At 44.7% G+C, this 14,450-nt stretch overlaps 1 protein-coding gene and 1 long non-coding RNA gene across 7 annotated transcripts in view; one reads left to right on the forward strand and one right to left on the reverse strand.

The window, feature by feature from the left end:
- LOC105499969 (decapping mRNA 2) overlaps nt 1-14,450 on the reverse strand; it is a 91,134-nt gene that overhangs the window by 41,744 nt on the left and 34,940 nt on the right. For 2 of the 5 annotated variants that reach the window (XM_011772869.2, XM_011772866.2), the window contains exon 1: nt 2,054-2,634. The exons of 1 other annotated variant lie outside the window; for it this stretch is intronic. In XM_011772869.2, the coding sequence (XP_011771171.1) occupies nt 2,054-2,106 (53 nt within the window). In that variant the 5' untranslated portion in view covers nt 2,107-2,634. Of the gene's footprint in view, nt 1-679; nt 901-1,523; nt 1,545-2,053; nt 2,635-14,450 lie in introns of those variants that run through there. 2 more of the 5 variants (XM_071098605.1, XM_011772871.3) reach the window with 2 other exon arrangements.
- LOC139363798 (uncharacterized) lies at nt 2,619-7,557 on the forward strand. 2 transcript variants are annotated; one of them, XR_011624779.1, is made up of 3 exons: nt 2,619-2,830; nt 4,209-4,315; nt 7,426-7,557. It is a non-coding gene; the product is annotated as an uncharacterized lncRNA (long non-coding RNA). The 2 variants fall into 2 exon arrangements; XR_011624780.1 differs by having other exon boundaries at nt 2,619-2,776; nt 4,188-4,315.

Raw genomic sequence — 14,450 nt, forward strand, 5'->3', positions numbered from 1 at the left:
ATAAAATCATAATAGCTGACATCACTTCTTTAAATGATGTAATCCTAAGTATGCAAATTAACCCCAATACTAGTAGGAAGACTAGCTCTGATGTCTGTAAAACGTGTAAGATTACCACATATTTTTCTAAATCAACTCTTACCCCATTAACCCACAGCCAATTACTGATCACCTTTCTAAATACATATCTTCAATTTTTTTCTAACTATAAAATGCATACCCGTTAAAAAATCTTGGGAACAAAGAAAACAAAGATCACAATCTCATAATCCCACTATTGGTTCATGTGCTTCTAGTCATTTATCCAAATACACATATCAAATTCAGTTTTTTCCTTTTATTTGTTATTTGGGACAAGAAACTAAGTGCCTTTTCAGTGGTTCATTTGAATCTACCATACCTCAAAAATTAAATATCTACCATCACCAAAGAAGTACAACGCCATTTTTATTAGCTGCAAAATTAGGCTATTTACTTTCTTGTATGTGTTTTCGTGAGGTTTAAAATGTTAGGCTTATTACTTCTTCCTGGTGTGAGAGAAAAAGCACAGGCACTGTAAAGAAAAAGGAATAGATTTCTAATCTCGATTTTGTCAATTAGGATGAATGTAACCTTATGTAAATTACAAAGTTCCTGAATCTGCCGCAGATGAAAATGGAAATATACTAACTGCACCTACCAAACAGGGCTGATTGAGGATTAAATAAAACACATGTAAAGGTAGTGCCTGGCGCACAGCAGAAACTCCAGGCCGGACGCGGTGACTCACGCCTGTAATTCCAGCACTTTGGGAGGCCGAGGCGGATGGATCACGAGGTCAGCACTTTGGGAGGCCGAGGCAGGTGAATCACGAGGTCAGGAGTTCGAGACCAGCACGGCCAAGATGGTGAAACCCCGTCTCTACCAAAAATACAAAAATTAGCCGGGTTGTGGTGGCGGGCGCCTGTAATCCCAGCTGCTCGGGAGGCTGAGGCAGAGACTCGCTTGAACTCGGGAGGCAGAGGTTGCAGTGAGCCGAGATGTGCCACTGCATTCCAGGCCGGGTGAAAGAACGAGACTGCGTCTCAAAAAAACAAAACAAAACAAAACAAAACCAAAACCTCCACAAATACCAGTTCTTTACTTTCCATTAAAAAAAAAACAGCGTGAAGGAGATACAACTACTAAAAGCCTGCCTTTTAAAACATAAATACAGTAACTGTGAGCGAAAAGGTGTTATCACTTGTAATCACAATCCACACACACTTGGCGACACCTCCGGGTGTCACTGCACCCCAAATTTCACCTTCGGAAAGGAAGTTTTTTAAGTATCCTACACGTGTTTGGCTATCTGAAATCAGAGTTGACAAGGGGGAAGAAAGCAAAAAAATTCTCATGTGAAGTATACACCCTGAGTAAAAACCCCGCGGCTGAGAATTTCCTTTAAAATAGGGTAATTAAGGATGAAAAGAAAAGCAGCTCTACATTTTTCCCTCTCTCCCCCAAAGACAAGTCTAGGGATGAGAAAAAAAGTAATTTCTTACAGGAATTTACAGAGAACGCCACGGACACATAACACGCGGGCGTCAGAGTAAGTCCGAAAAATTGCTCCTTGCGCAGGTCCGCGTACCTGGGATCTTAAGACTTAAATCACTACCCTGGGGTCTTCCTTCAGAATCTGGGAATGAGACAGGAGGAGGAGGGGGTGCACGGCCTGGAAAAGTCACAGAGGCAGAAAAAACAATGGGAGAGGGTGGCGGCGGCAAAACACTAAGACCCAGGCTCGGGCGAAGCGGCTGCGCCTGCGGGAAAGCAAAATAGTTGAGTAACTTAAAAAATAAGGAAATTCCGGGTTCTCTGAGGGGAAGGACGGAGGGCCGTGAGAAACAGGGAGGCTGCGGCGGAAAGAGGGGCGGTGTCGTCGGAGAGCAGGGTCGACGATGGAAAGCGAGCAGCGGCGGGAGCGGAAAGCGAGGACCTGGACGTGGGCGGGGGAGAAGACCCGGAGGCCTTTGGGGGTCGGCGAAACTGAGAAAACCCGACGGGGGCGAAAAGGGGTCGGGCAGCGCAGTACCTGCAGAGATCGTCCAGGACGCTGCCGGGAATCTCCACCCGTTTGGTCTCCATGATGAGGACCCACAGCAGGAACAGTGCATCCCGGCTCCGCGCGGCCGGGAACTGACGGTACGGCACGAGGACTCCGGCTCGCCGGAGAGCGGGCAGCCCAGGCAGCCGCGGCAGAGACGATTCCAACGGAGACGAGAAGGGGAAGGGGCGGGACCCGCTCACTTCCGTCCCGCTCCCTCAGCCTTGGACCCCGAGACTGGGCCAAGGCTCGGGGCGGAGCCCCTGGAGTCACGCCCCTGCTCGCTTGAAAGGCCCAATGGGAAGCCGAAGAATTGGGAACCTAAACACGCTAAGCCAATGAGACGTTTGTTTATTGGTCCGCTACTTCCAATCCGTCTTCAAGCTGCTCAGTTGCTACTCAGAAAACCAACTTCCCGCCGCCTTTGGGGTGGCTACACGCAGGCGCACCACGCCTCCTGCGCGCTTCTAGGAAGTTTAGAGGGGTCGGGGCTTCCGTGTAGACCACGAGACACACATCCGGGACTTTAGCCTCTTGTGCAGGACATCGCGGTGACTGAGCTCTTTCCTCTGCGGGGCAGACCCTGAGGAGGATCCGTTCAACACAAGAGTATACTTGCGATTCCTGTCACCAAGTATCATGCACTTATCGCTGCCCCCAGCAACTCCAGGCCAAGAGCTGTGCCTCTTTCACTACAAACCCTTGGAGAGTGTATCCCTTTTCGAGGTGGCTCACCTCTGTCCTGCCTTAGGCACCTGGTTCCAAGTATGAAGACAAGGACTTTATCTCAGTATCTGGCACCTAGCAAAATCTTAGAAAATTAGTACTAATTTAAGCTGAACTCTGATCTGTATTCCACCCTCTGCACAAAGCAACCCCAACCTGCTCGTCCTTATTCATTCCTCATCTTGCTTAATGGAGTCCAATCCATTTGGGATCTCTGGAGAAACTAGATCCATCTGTTCTTCCTCTTACATCAGACTCACAGGCCCACACACACCTGCTCCGTCACAAGTTTAGTCTATTCTACCATTTAATCTCCCATCTTTTGTCTAAATTTGTCAAATGCCATTGTGTACTTCAGTTTTGTATCATTTCTCCATACTACAGCGAGAGCTGCCTAACCAGTGACCCCTGCCTCCATTCTTGGCCTGTGCAACTGCCTAGGAACAAGTTATCTTTTCAGCTTCTGCTGTATGAGCAAGCCCAAGGTCCCTTGGCATAAGAGGCCCGTCACCATCTATTTTGCTCCCCTGGTTTCCATCTTTTTTTTCCCTCTGTCTTGGAGAATTCCTCAAATTTATCTTCCCGACAACTACAGAGGTTTTACTTCTTTCGAGTTCTATTTTGTTCTTCAAATGCCCCTTTCTTGTGGTGTCATATTCTTGCTTCATATATTTTATTTTATCCTTCTGAGGATTTTAATAGATTTTGACGTTTTCTTCTCCCTGAGTAGTCTTATTCCTCTCAGCTGCTTTTTGCTATTATATTGGTCTCATCTATCCTATTAGAAGCATCTGTAGTCCTTGACTATTCACTCACACTTAAGAGTAAGGCCTTCACCTGGAGTCAAGTGCCTTGAAAGCTAATTGGAAGCTCTAACCTTGTAGATGGGACTTGTTTCCTGAGAGCTTAGCTGTAGGATGACCTGGCTGAGCTGTTGGTTGGAAACACATGGCATCAGTATCTGTACGTAATTCTTTCTGCTGATCAAATTCCCTAAAGAGAAAATGCTTCCAGGCACAGATTTATGTATTCTGGGAGTCCAGTACAGAAGCACAGGCTGCAGTATTCCATTTGCTTTATTCAGTACTTCTGGCACAGTCCAAGTCTTATTTTAGATTTCCTAAGAAGCAGGCACTGAGACAAGGTTTTGAGTGCAGAAAGCCTGTGAGGGAGGTGATCCTGGGAAACACTGGTAGCAGAGCAGGAAAGTGAGTCAAGGAAGGGAAGAAAGCCAAAGGGTTTATTATCAAGGAAATTAGCACTGTGGTTAACTGGAGTTTACTGTCACTGGAGAACTCTGGAGGCCAGTATGAACCATGTACCTCAGAGTTATACCACTCAAGGGGTGAGGGAGATGGGGATTTATATACCAACTTCCTTCATTGGTTGAGGGTAGCTCCTGGGGTCTGCACTCTAGCCTGCTACATGGGCAGCAAGATGGACTCTGGTGGCCAGAAGAAGGGCGAAGAAATGCAGATACTAGCAGTTGGACCTTCAGCCAATGTAGTGGATGGATTGGTAAGGGTAAGAGTGAGCCCCTTCAGTTCTATTTTGCCGACTGTGCATTCTACCTGTTCTGACTGAATGTCTTTTCTCTGGGGGGCACCGAAATGGTTTCCTTAAGTTGTCTCACTCAGAGCTGAAGTCGAGTTTTTAGAGTATTCTAAATGATGGCAGTGAAACAATAGTTCAAGGCAAAGTGGTGCTTACCCACATGGGCCAATGGTATATTAATAGAAACAAGCAGGTTACCGGGCACTTGCTGAAGCACCTGGAGGAATTCTTCTTACTACCTTTCTAGTCTCCCAGTTTAGAGGCAGCTATACAACTCCCTTTGGGCTCTTAGAGGCCAGGAAGTCCCCAAACTCTCACACAGTGTTAAACCAATCTGCCTTATTAAGAGTTTCTGAGATGTCTGTGGTCCAAGGTATTATCTTGCCCAAGCCCCATCCCTCCACTGCCTCCTCACACACAGATTTCCAGGAGCTGAACTAGTGCAACCCTTATAGCAGCCCCCCCAAGCCATGACTTCCAAAGAACCCAAGTTTATGGTAGAGGCACCCGACAGCAGTAACTTAAGCATACCCAGGGGGATGACCCTGTATGGCAGACAACCTGAATGAGTTTGCGGTTCCAAGCGGGGCCAACCAAGATTCATTCCTTATCTATGAGGAACATCTGAGCCCTGTGGAATGCAGGCCATACAGGAGGGCTAGGCCCTTTGTTTTGTGCCAAATGAAGGTTGCCAGGTGGAAGCTGTTAGGGAGAGGGTGCTAAATGAAAATGCTATATAAACTGCATACTTTTTGCAGGTAGTGTTCTTGTGTCCAGCTCAACTCCAGTGGACCACTCTGTATGTAAGTTCCCCCTCAATAAGCCACATGCCTCATTTGCTGGCTCTGGGTCTCTTCTCCAGCCTCTTAAACTTAGTGCCATCCCTGTTAAAGTGAATAGGGACACCAAGGCCTCAATTCCATCCAATTGTTCACAAGACCTAGCTGAGAATGACAACGTGGAGCCTAGAGTTAAGGGAACAGGAGATGCTAGGGTTCTTAAATTATAATACTGATTTGACTTTTAAATTGGGTTGATTAAAACCTTTATAGTTTTAAAATGTTATTTCATTTAGTCTTTTTTTTTTTTTTTTTGGAACAAGATCCCACTCTGTTGCCCAGGCTGGAGTGCAGTGGCACTATCATAGCTCACTGTAACCACCAACTCCTATCCTAGGCTCAGTCTCCCACTTCACCCTCCCAAGTAGCTAGAAATACAAGTGTGCACTACCAGGCCTGGCCAATTATTTTTTTAAAAACTTTGTAGAGACAGGGGTCTCACTTGGTTGCCTATGCTAGTCCTAAACTCCTGGCCTCAAGCAATCTTCCTGCCTTAGCTTCCCAAAGCTCTGGGATTACAGGCATGAGCCACCATGCCTGGCCTCATTTAGTCTTTATTACTACATGAAATAGACAAAGATTAATGAGGCTTATAAAGATTAAATGACTCAAAGTTTAATGATTAAGCGACAGTATGTAATAGAGTCAGGACTAGAATTCAGTTTTAAACTCAGCAGGAATTCTGCCTTAGGGAGAATGACACAAAAAATTATTATTTATGTCTGTACAGCATATTATAGTATAAAATTCGAATATAATCTCACAACAAAACAAGCTGTCATTGAATCATAAAAGTATTTAACTTGCTTATTGGCCTTTTAAATTGAGTGAGGTAGCCTGTAATCCCAGCATTTTGGGAGGCCGAGGCAGGCGGATCACGAGATCAGGAGATTGAGACCATCTTGGCTAACACGGTGAAACCCTGTTTCTACTAAAAATAGAAAAAATTAGCCAGGTGTGGCGGCGGGTACCTGTGGTCCCAGCTACTTGGGAGGCTGAGGCAGGAGAATGGCATAAACCCAGGAGGCGGAGCTCGCAGTGAGCAGAGATTGTGCCACTGCATTCCAGCCTGGGTGACAGAGCGAGACTCCGACTCAAAAAATAAATAAGAGAGTAAGGTTAAATTAAGAATCAAAGCTTCTTCACATCCCTACAGAGTTCTTATGGTTAAACTCAACGTTTATGGAGTAACACATAATTGCCCCTTCTGTTAGCCCCACTCTCTTTCTAGTACACCATCTCCTACAGCATATAAAATGTTTTAGTAACATTTACCAAGAAACAAAACCTGCCTTCACCTCTATGGCAGAGTCTTACTAGATGCTGACTGTATTAGTCAGTTCTCATACTCCTAATAAAGACATACCCAAGACTGGGTAATTTATAAAGGAAAGAGGGTTTTTTTTGTTTTTTTGTTTTTGTTTTTTTGAGATGGAGTCTAGCTGTGTCACCCAGGCTGGAGTGCAGTGGCATGATCTCCGCTCACTGCAAGCTCCACCCCCTGGGGTTCATGCCATTCTCCTGCCTCAGTCTCCCGAGTAGCTGGGACTACAGGCGCCCACCACCATGCCCGGCTAATTTTTTTGTATTTTTAGTAGAGACGGGGTTTCACTGTGTTCGCCAGGATGGTCTCGATCTCCTGACCTTGTGATCTGCCTGCTTCGGCCTCCCAAAGTGCTGGAATTACAGGCATGAGCCACCACACCCAAAGTGCTGGGATTACAGGCGTGAGCCACCGCACCCGGCCTATAAAGTAAAGAGGTTTAATTGACTCACAGTTCCACATGGCTGGGGAGGCCTCACAATCATGGCAGAAGGCAAAGGAGGAGCAAAGTCACATTTTACATGGCAGCAGGCAAAAAGAGCATGTGCAGGGGAACTTCCCTATATAAAACCATCAGATCTTGTGAGATTTATTCACTGTCACAAGAACAGTACAGGAAAGACCCATCCCCATGATTCAATTACTTCCCACCAGGTGCCTCCCATGACACCTGGGAATTATGGAAGCTACAATTCAAGATGAGATTTGGGTGGGGACACAGACAAACCATGTCATTCACCAATCCCGTTTCCTTTTCCTGGATTCACAGGCCTCCTTGCATTTAGATTGAAAAAGGCAATTGAGTTCTGGCCAGTGGAATGAAGATAAATGTGATATACCCAACTTCAAAGCACAGCTCCTGAAATGCTCTATGTAATTTTCACGTAATTTTTATGTTCTCTCTTTTCTCTTCCCAGCTGAAAGCAAAGAACTCTTTAGATAGTGGAATCTCACTGGAAAAAGCACAGACCCTTGAGTGTACTGCTTGGAGGAGAGCTACCCTGGAGCATTTGCTCCAGATTCTGCTTGAGCAAAAAATAAACTTTTGCTGCATAAAGTATCTTGTTTTTTTGTTGTTGGGTTTTTTCTTTTTTCACACAAACTCTTTTCCGTAATCAGTAAATGCAGGTTGTAGTGGTCATTCTTGTTTGCATACCCAGCTCTCATTTACCCAGGGCCAGCTGCATGCGTGTATGCATAAACCATATAGTTGCACAGAACCCTGCACTCAGAAAGGCCCCATGTTTGGTTTAATGCTCTGATGTTACCATCTTGAAATTCTCAATTTTGTTTTTGAACTTGTGTTTTGTAAGTGAAATTGGAGGGACAATAGAGCATGAGCAGAGCTGAGACATGCAATATGCATGTCCACTCCTTGCCATGCCATTTGCATATAGCATTTGCATTGTCCTATTTAAATAGAATTTCACCGAAGTCACAATGCATGAAAGTTCAGCAAGATTCAGAGTAAGAACAACATAGGCACATTACAACTGAGTAGGTGGGGTCACTGTCAGCCCTAAGAGGTCAAGCTTCCTGTGTATCAGAACTTGTTCTAATGCAAGAAGAAGACAATGGCAGTCTAAAAAACACAAAGCACCAAGAAACTCTTATCATATCCTTTCCTATTGCTTTCCTGATTTAGCTAACCCCTTATGCTGAAAATGATGACACAGAAGGAAAGGGGAAGAAAGAGCAACCCATCTTTTCCTTTTCTTTTCAGTTTTTTCCTCATCCATAAGAAGGTAGAGAGTGTGGTAGAATATGTATGTGTACATCAAGAAGTGACATAAAAACAGTTGACTTCTGTACAGCATTTTGACTGTTCTGGTAACAAATACATCATACATGTACAAAGTATGAAATAAGAATTGTGTAATTTCAGTGATTCCACATACAAGTTAAATGGTCTTATATTTGCATTTAAAACCAGCATTGCGGCCGGGCACAGTGGCTCATGCCTGTAATCCCAGCACTTTGGGAGGCTGAGGCGGGCAGATCATGAGGTCAGGAGATCGAGATCATCCTGGCCAATGTGGTGAAACCCCGTTTCTACTAAAAATACAAAAATTAGCTGGGTGTGGTGGCGCATACCTTTAATCCCAGCTACTCAGGAGGCTGAGGCAGGAGAATCACTTGAACCCGGGAAGAGGAAGTTGCAGTGAGCCGAGATGGTGCCACTGCACTCTAGCCTGGCGACACAGCGAGACTCCATTTAAACAACAACAACAAAAAACCAGCATTGCATAATGTAAAGATGGTGAAAAGTCTTTGCAATGATTTTAATTTTACTTATACTTAATTTTAACTTTAATCTTTACTTAGAATGACATTAAATATCAAAAACACCATAAGTCAAGAGAGAAACTGTGAAAGAAAGGAAATGCCTTTATATTCCAGTATTTTTGTTGTTATTGTGGTTAAGAGATGGGGTCTTGATTTGTTGCCCAGGCCAGACTTAAACTCCTGGGCTCAACAATCCTCCTGTGTAACTGCGACTATAGGTGTATGCCACCTCACCTGGCTTTCTAGTACCTTTAGTGACACTTTTTTCCTGCCTTTTGAATAAGGAGCTCCATACTTTGATGAGGGGAACAGGCTCTGCAAATTATGTATTAATAGCAGACCCTGAATTCACCCCTTACTCTTTCCTAACAGAACCCTGATTAAGACATGTATCCCCTTAGCTTCCCTCACACAGCACATGTGACTCTGGGGAAGCCAGAAACACTTTTGGCTCAAAGGCCAAGATCTGGTTGGTAAGTCAAACACCACACTCCATTCCCTGGAAATGTACCCATTCTCTGGACAGGTACATACCTCCATAGTCTAGTCAGTGTATATCATAGAACTCCTGCTTAAAACCTCAAGATGAAAAAGTCTCTCTTCTTTCATTGGGTGTCATCAGGTCAGGATATGATGTCTGGAACTTCCACAGCCAATACTCAGTGACTGATATACTACTACTCACTATTACCTTGAGGTTGAAGCAAACGTGTGGAACGGGGCAAAGCTGAAAGATCTGTAGGAAAATGGACCTAGAACTGTCAGGAAGTGGGCTGGGGGAGACAGAGAGCACTAGCTGAGCTAACAGGTATCAGAGTAGCCAATTAGACCAACAAACCAAAAATTAAAGAGTAGCATTTACGGCAAGGATATAAACAAGAGTCTAAAACTGGAGAAAGTGCCTACTGTTTCTGTTCCGTTTCCCCCATGGAACTGCGCACTAGCCTTGGGTCACATGGGTCAGCACGGATATAGGGGGTCATGGAGTCATATCGCTGTTAAGGGATCCCTGAAGAAAAAGCTCCAGAAGTTTTATGGACTCTGAGGTGGAGTAGGGGAAGGCAAGGGGGAACAGCTGGGAGTGGAAAAGTACTGAGTACCTAGGCAACCTGGAAAAGAATGTCAAGGTTTCCCCTCCCCTTCCCATAAGGAGGCCTCAGCAGAGAAGCCTAAAGAACCCTCTCCCCAGCCAGGCACAGTGGCTCATGCCTGTAATCCCAACACTTTGGGAGGCCAAGGCTGGCAGATTGCTTGAGCTACTGAGTTCGAGAGCAGCCTAGGCAACATGGCAAAACCCTGTCTCTACAAAAACTATAAAAAATTAGCCTGGCATGGTGGCATCCACCTTAGTCCCAGCTATTCAGGAGGCTGAGGTGGGAGGAGTGCTTGAGCCCAGGAAGCCAAGGCTGCAGTGAGCTGAGATTGTAACACTGCATTCCAGCCTGGGTGACAGGGCCAGACCCTCTCTCAAAAGAGAGAGAGAGAGAGAAAAAAAAAAAAAACCTCTGCACAAGGCCTCACATAAAGAAACCTAGGAATGAAGGAAGCACCAGGGATAGGAAGGCAAATATTTACAGTCATGAGTTGCTTCAGAACAGGATAAGTTCTGAGAAATGCATTGTTGGGTGATTTTGGGTTCATTGTGTGAACATTATAGAGTATACCAGCACAAACATAGATGGCATAACCTATCTAGGCTATATAGTACAGCCTATTGCTCCCAGGCTACCAACTTGTACAATATGTTACTATACTGAATACTGTAGGCAATTATAACACAGTGGTAAGGCTTTATATATCTAAAAATACCTAAACACAAAAAAGGCACAGTCAAAATATGGTATAATAATCTTATGGAACCAACACCTTCGAATATGTTGTTGGCTGAAATGCTGTTATGTGGCCCGTGACTGTATCAGAGCCTGCAGCACACTAGCTGTGCACCAAGTCTGTGGAAGGGAGGGCAGCTTTCCTCCACGAGGGCTGCCAGGTAGAGGCTTTGTAATCACCTGCAGTCAGACAGACCTGAAAAACCACACGTAGGTTTTTAACCAGGAGCTGACAGACCTGAAAAATCACACACGGGTTTCTAACAAGGAGCTGGACTCCTCAAGAACTAAGTGAAACCCAAAGCCTATCCTACCTCTGAACTTACATGAACCAAATATTTCTTCTGAAGCTATCTGTTATTTGAGCCTAAATCATTTTAATTTATATGTTCCTGTATCCATCCAGTAACTCAAATCAGAAAACCTAAGAGTGAATCTTGATTCCTGTTTTTCTCATACATCACTATGCCCAATACATCAGCAATTCCTATCTAGTCTACCACCAGAACATATCTAAGATCCATCACGTTTCCTCCACCTCAACTTTCCCCACCTTAGTCCAGGCCACAGCACTTCTCACTTAGACTACTTCAATTGGCTTCTAACTGGTTTCCTGTCTTGCACCCATGCTTCATTTTAATCTGTCCTCCACATAGCACCAAGAGTGATCAGGCTGGGCATGGTGGCTTACTCCTGTAATCCCCACATTTAAGGAAGCTGAGGTTGGGGATCGCTCCTGTCCAGGAAGGAGTTAGAGACCAGCCTGAGCAATATAGTAAGATCCCGTATCTACAAAAGTTAAAAAAAAAAAAAAAAAAAGCCATGTGTGGTGGTGTACACTCATACTCCCAGCTACTCCAGAGGCTGAGGCAGGAGGATCCCTTGAGCCCAGGAGTTCAAGGTTACAATGAGCTATGATTGCACCACTGCACTCCAGCCTGAGCAAAAAGGGGTAATAATCTTTTATTTATTTATTTTAACTTTTTTAGAGTCAAGGTCCCACTCTCTTGCCCAGGCTAAAGTGCAGTGGCGTGATCATAGCTCACAGCAGCCTCACACCCTTGAGCTCAAGTGATCCTCCTGCCTCAGCCTCCCAAGTAGTTTGGACTACAGGCGTGTGCCACCATGCCTTGCTAATTTTTGTTTTTGTTTGTTTGTTTTGTTTTGAGATGGATTTTCGTTCTTGTTGCCCAAGCTGGAGTACAATGGCCTGATCTCCGCTCACTGCAACCCCCGCCTCCCAGGTTCAAGCAGTTGTCCTGTTTCAGCCTCCCCAGTAGCTGGGATTACAGGCATGCATCACCATGCCCAGCTAATTTTAATCTGTATTAAAATTAATAGTTTATATTTTAGTAGAAATGGGTTTTCACCATGTTAGCCAGGCTGGTCTTGAACTCCTGACCTCAGGTGATCTGCCCACCTTGGCCTCCCAAAGTGCTGGGATTATAGGCATGAGTCACCATGCCCATCCTAATTTTTGTATTTTTTGTAGAGACAGTCTTACTATGTTGCCTAGGCTTGTCTCAAACTCCTGGGCTCAAGCAATCCTCCTGCCTCAGCCTCCCAAAGTGCTGGGATTACAGACATGAGCCACTGCAGCTGACCTGTGATCATCTTAAAACCCAAATTTGAACGTTGGGCATGGTGGCATGTGCCTCTAGTCCCAGCTACTCAGGAAGTCCCTTGAGCCCAGTCCAGCCTGAGCAACATAGCAAGACCTCATCTCTATAAGACCCTGTCTCTATAAAAACAAGGGGAAAAATGACATAAATTTAATCACATCACTCTCCTGCTTAAAAATTTTCATGACCCTCAGAGTAAACTCCAGTTTGCTACCTAAGAGACCTTACACAATGGAGCACTAAATGTCACTATAAGCTTCATCCTATGTCCCATCTTCATCTGTCTCTGCTACACTCTAGCCATATGAGTCTTTTTGAAATTCATCAAATACCCCAAGCTCTTTCCAAATACCATTCCCTCTGCCTGGAATGCTGCACCCACCTTCAGTGATTCCCTCCTTTTCATCTTTATGTATAGGCTAAATGTCACCGCTTCAAAAAACCTTCCCTGGCCACCCTATTTAAATAGTCTCAACTGGGTGTGGTGGCTCTCACCTGTAATCCCAGCAGTTTAGGAGGCTGAGGCAGGTGGATCACCTGAGGTCAGGAGTTCATGGCCAACATGGTGACACCCTGTGTCTACTAAAAAAACAAAACAAAACAAAAAACAACAACAAAAAAAACCCAAAAATTAGCCGGGTGTGGTGGCACATGCGTATAGTCCCAGATACTCAGGAGGCTGAGGCAGGACAATCACTTAAACCCAGGAGGTAGAGGTTGCAGTGAGCTGAGATTGCATCACTGCACTCCAGCCTGGGTGACAGAATGAGACTTGGTCTCTAAATAAATAAATAAATAAATAGTCTCTACTGTCATTACCTATCACGTGTCTTTGTTTCCTTCATACTATGCTTCCTCAATTTGAAACATTTTCAGTGCCTCTCCCCCATTATACTATATGTGAAAAGAAAGCAGGGATCTTTTCTAATTTATCCACCGATTCCCCAGTGCTTAGAATACCTCAGTCATATCTATGACCTCTATAAACATTTATTAACCAAAGAATAGGAAAATGAATGAGTTATCACGAAATACGTGCTGAGGTTACTAGGAAGGAGGTGACGAGATGCAAAATCTCAAAATGAGTAAGAGAGAATCTCTTTTTAAAAAACAGAAAGAGGCCAGACATGGTGGCTCACGCCTGTAATGCCTGCTCTTTGGGAGGACGAGGCAGGAGGACTGCTTGTACCTATGAGTTCAAGACCAGCACGAGCAACATAGGGAGACCCCCATCTCTACAAAAGACCAAAAAGGCTAGCTGGGCGTGGTGGTGCCTGTAGTCCCAGCTACTTGAAAGGCTGAGGAGAGAGGATTACTTGAACCTGGGAGATCAAGGATGCAGGGGGCCATGATAGTGCCACTGTACTCCAGCCTGGGCAACAAAGCAAGACCCTGGCTCAAAACAAAATGAAATCAGAGTAAATCTCTGCTTTCTAAGAGTGAATCTCATCTTTCTAACATGTCAGAAAAGATGAACTCATTCTAGCTCAGTTAGGTTTTTGTTACTTTCACCAGAGTCCTAATACAGAGCTCACTTGCTCTGAGTGTATATATTAAATATATGTGATATATAATATTATAACAAATATAAATATAAGTAATATAAGTGTATAATAATATATAAATGTATGTGAAATATAAACATAAGTATAAATGTATTGTACACTGCACATAAAACAACTCTTGAACTCTAGACTATGCTTCCCTTCTTGTGCCCTCTCCTTCCTGTTCCCTGTCATGTCTAACTCCCATGCACTGAGGTATTTGCCCAGAATGGAAGGAGGCAGTTGAAAGGGGACAATGGAATTGTCAGACCCAAGTAAAAAAGCTCCAAGCAGCTGGGCGTAGTGGCTCACAGCTGTAATCCCAGCACTTTGGGAGGCTGAGGTAGGCGGGTCATGAGGTCAGGAGTTTGAGACCAGCCTTACCAACATGGTGAAACCCCAACTCTACTAAAAATATAAAAATTGGCCAGGTGTGGTGGCACGTGCCTGTAATCCCAGCTACTCAGGAGGCTGAGGCAGGAGAATAGCCTGAACCTGGGAGGCGGAGGTTGCAGTGAGCTGAGATCGCGCCACTGCACTCCAGCCTGGGTGACAGAGCAAGACTCTATCTTAAAAAAAAAAAAGGCTCTAAGCTAGCGATTAACAACTTTCTTTGCCTTGAGGAACAAATCAGAGAAAGTAAAATTATTTTTGAACTTAA

Source organism: Macaca nemestrina, chromosome 6, assembly GCF_043159975.1.
Source record: "Macaca nemestrina isolate mMacNem1 chromosome 6, mMacNem.hap1, whole genome shotgun sequence".
NCBI lineage: Eukaryota > Metazoa > Chordata > Mammalia > Primates > Cercopithecidae > Macaca > Macaca nemestrina.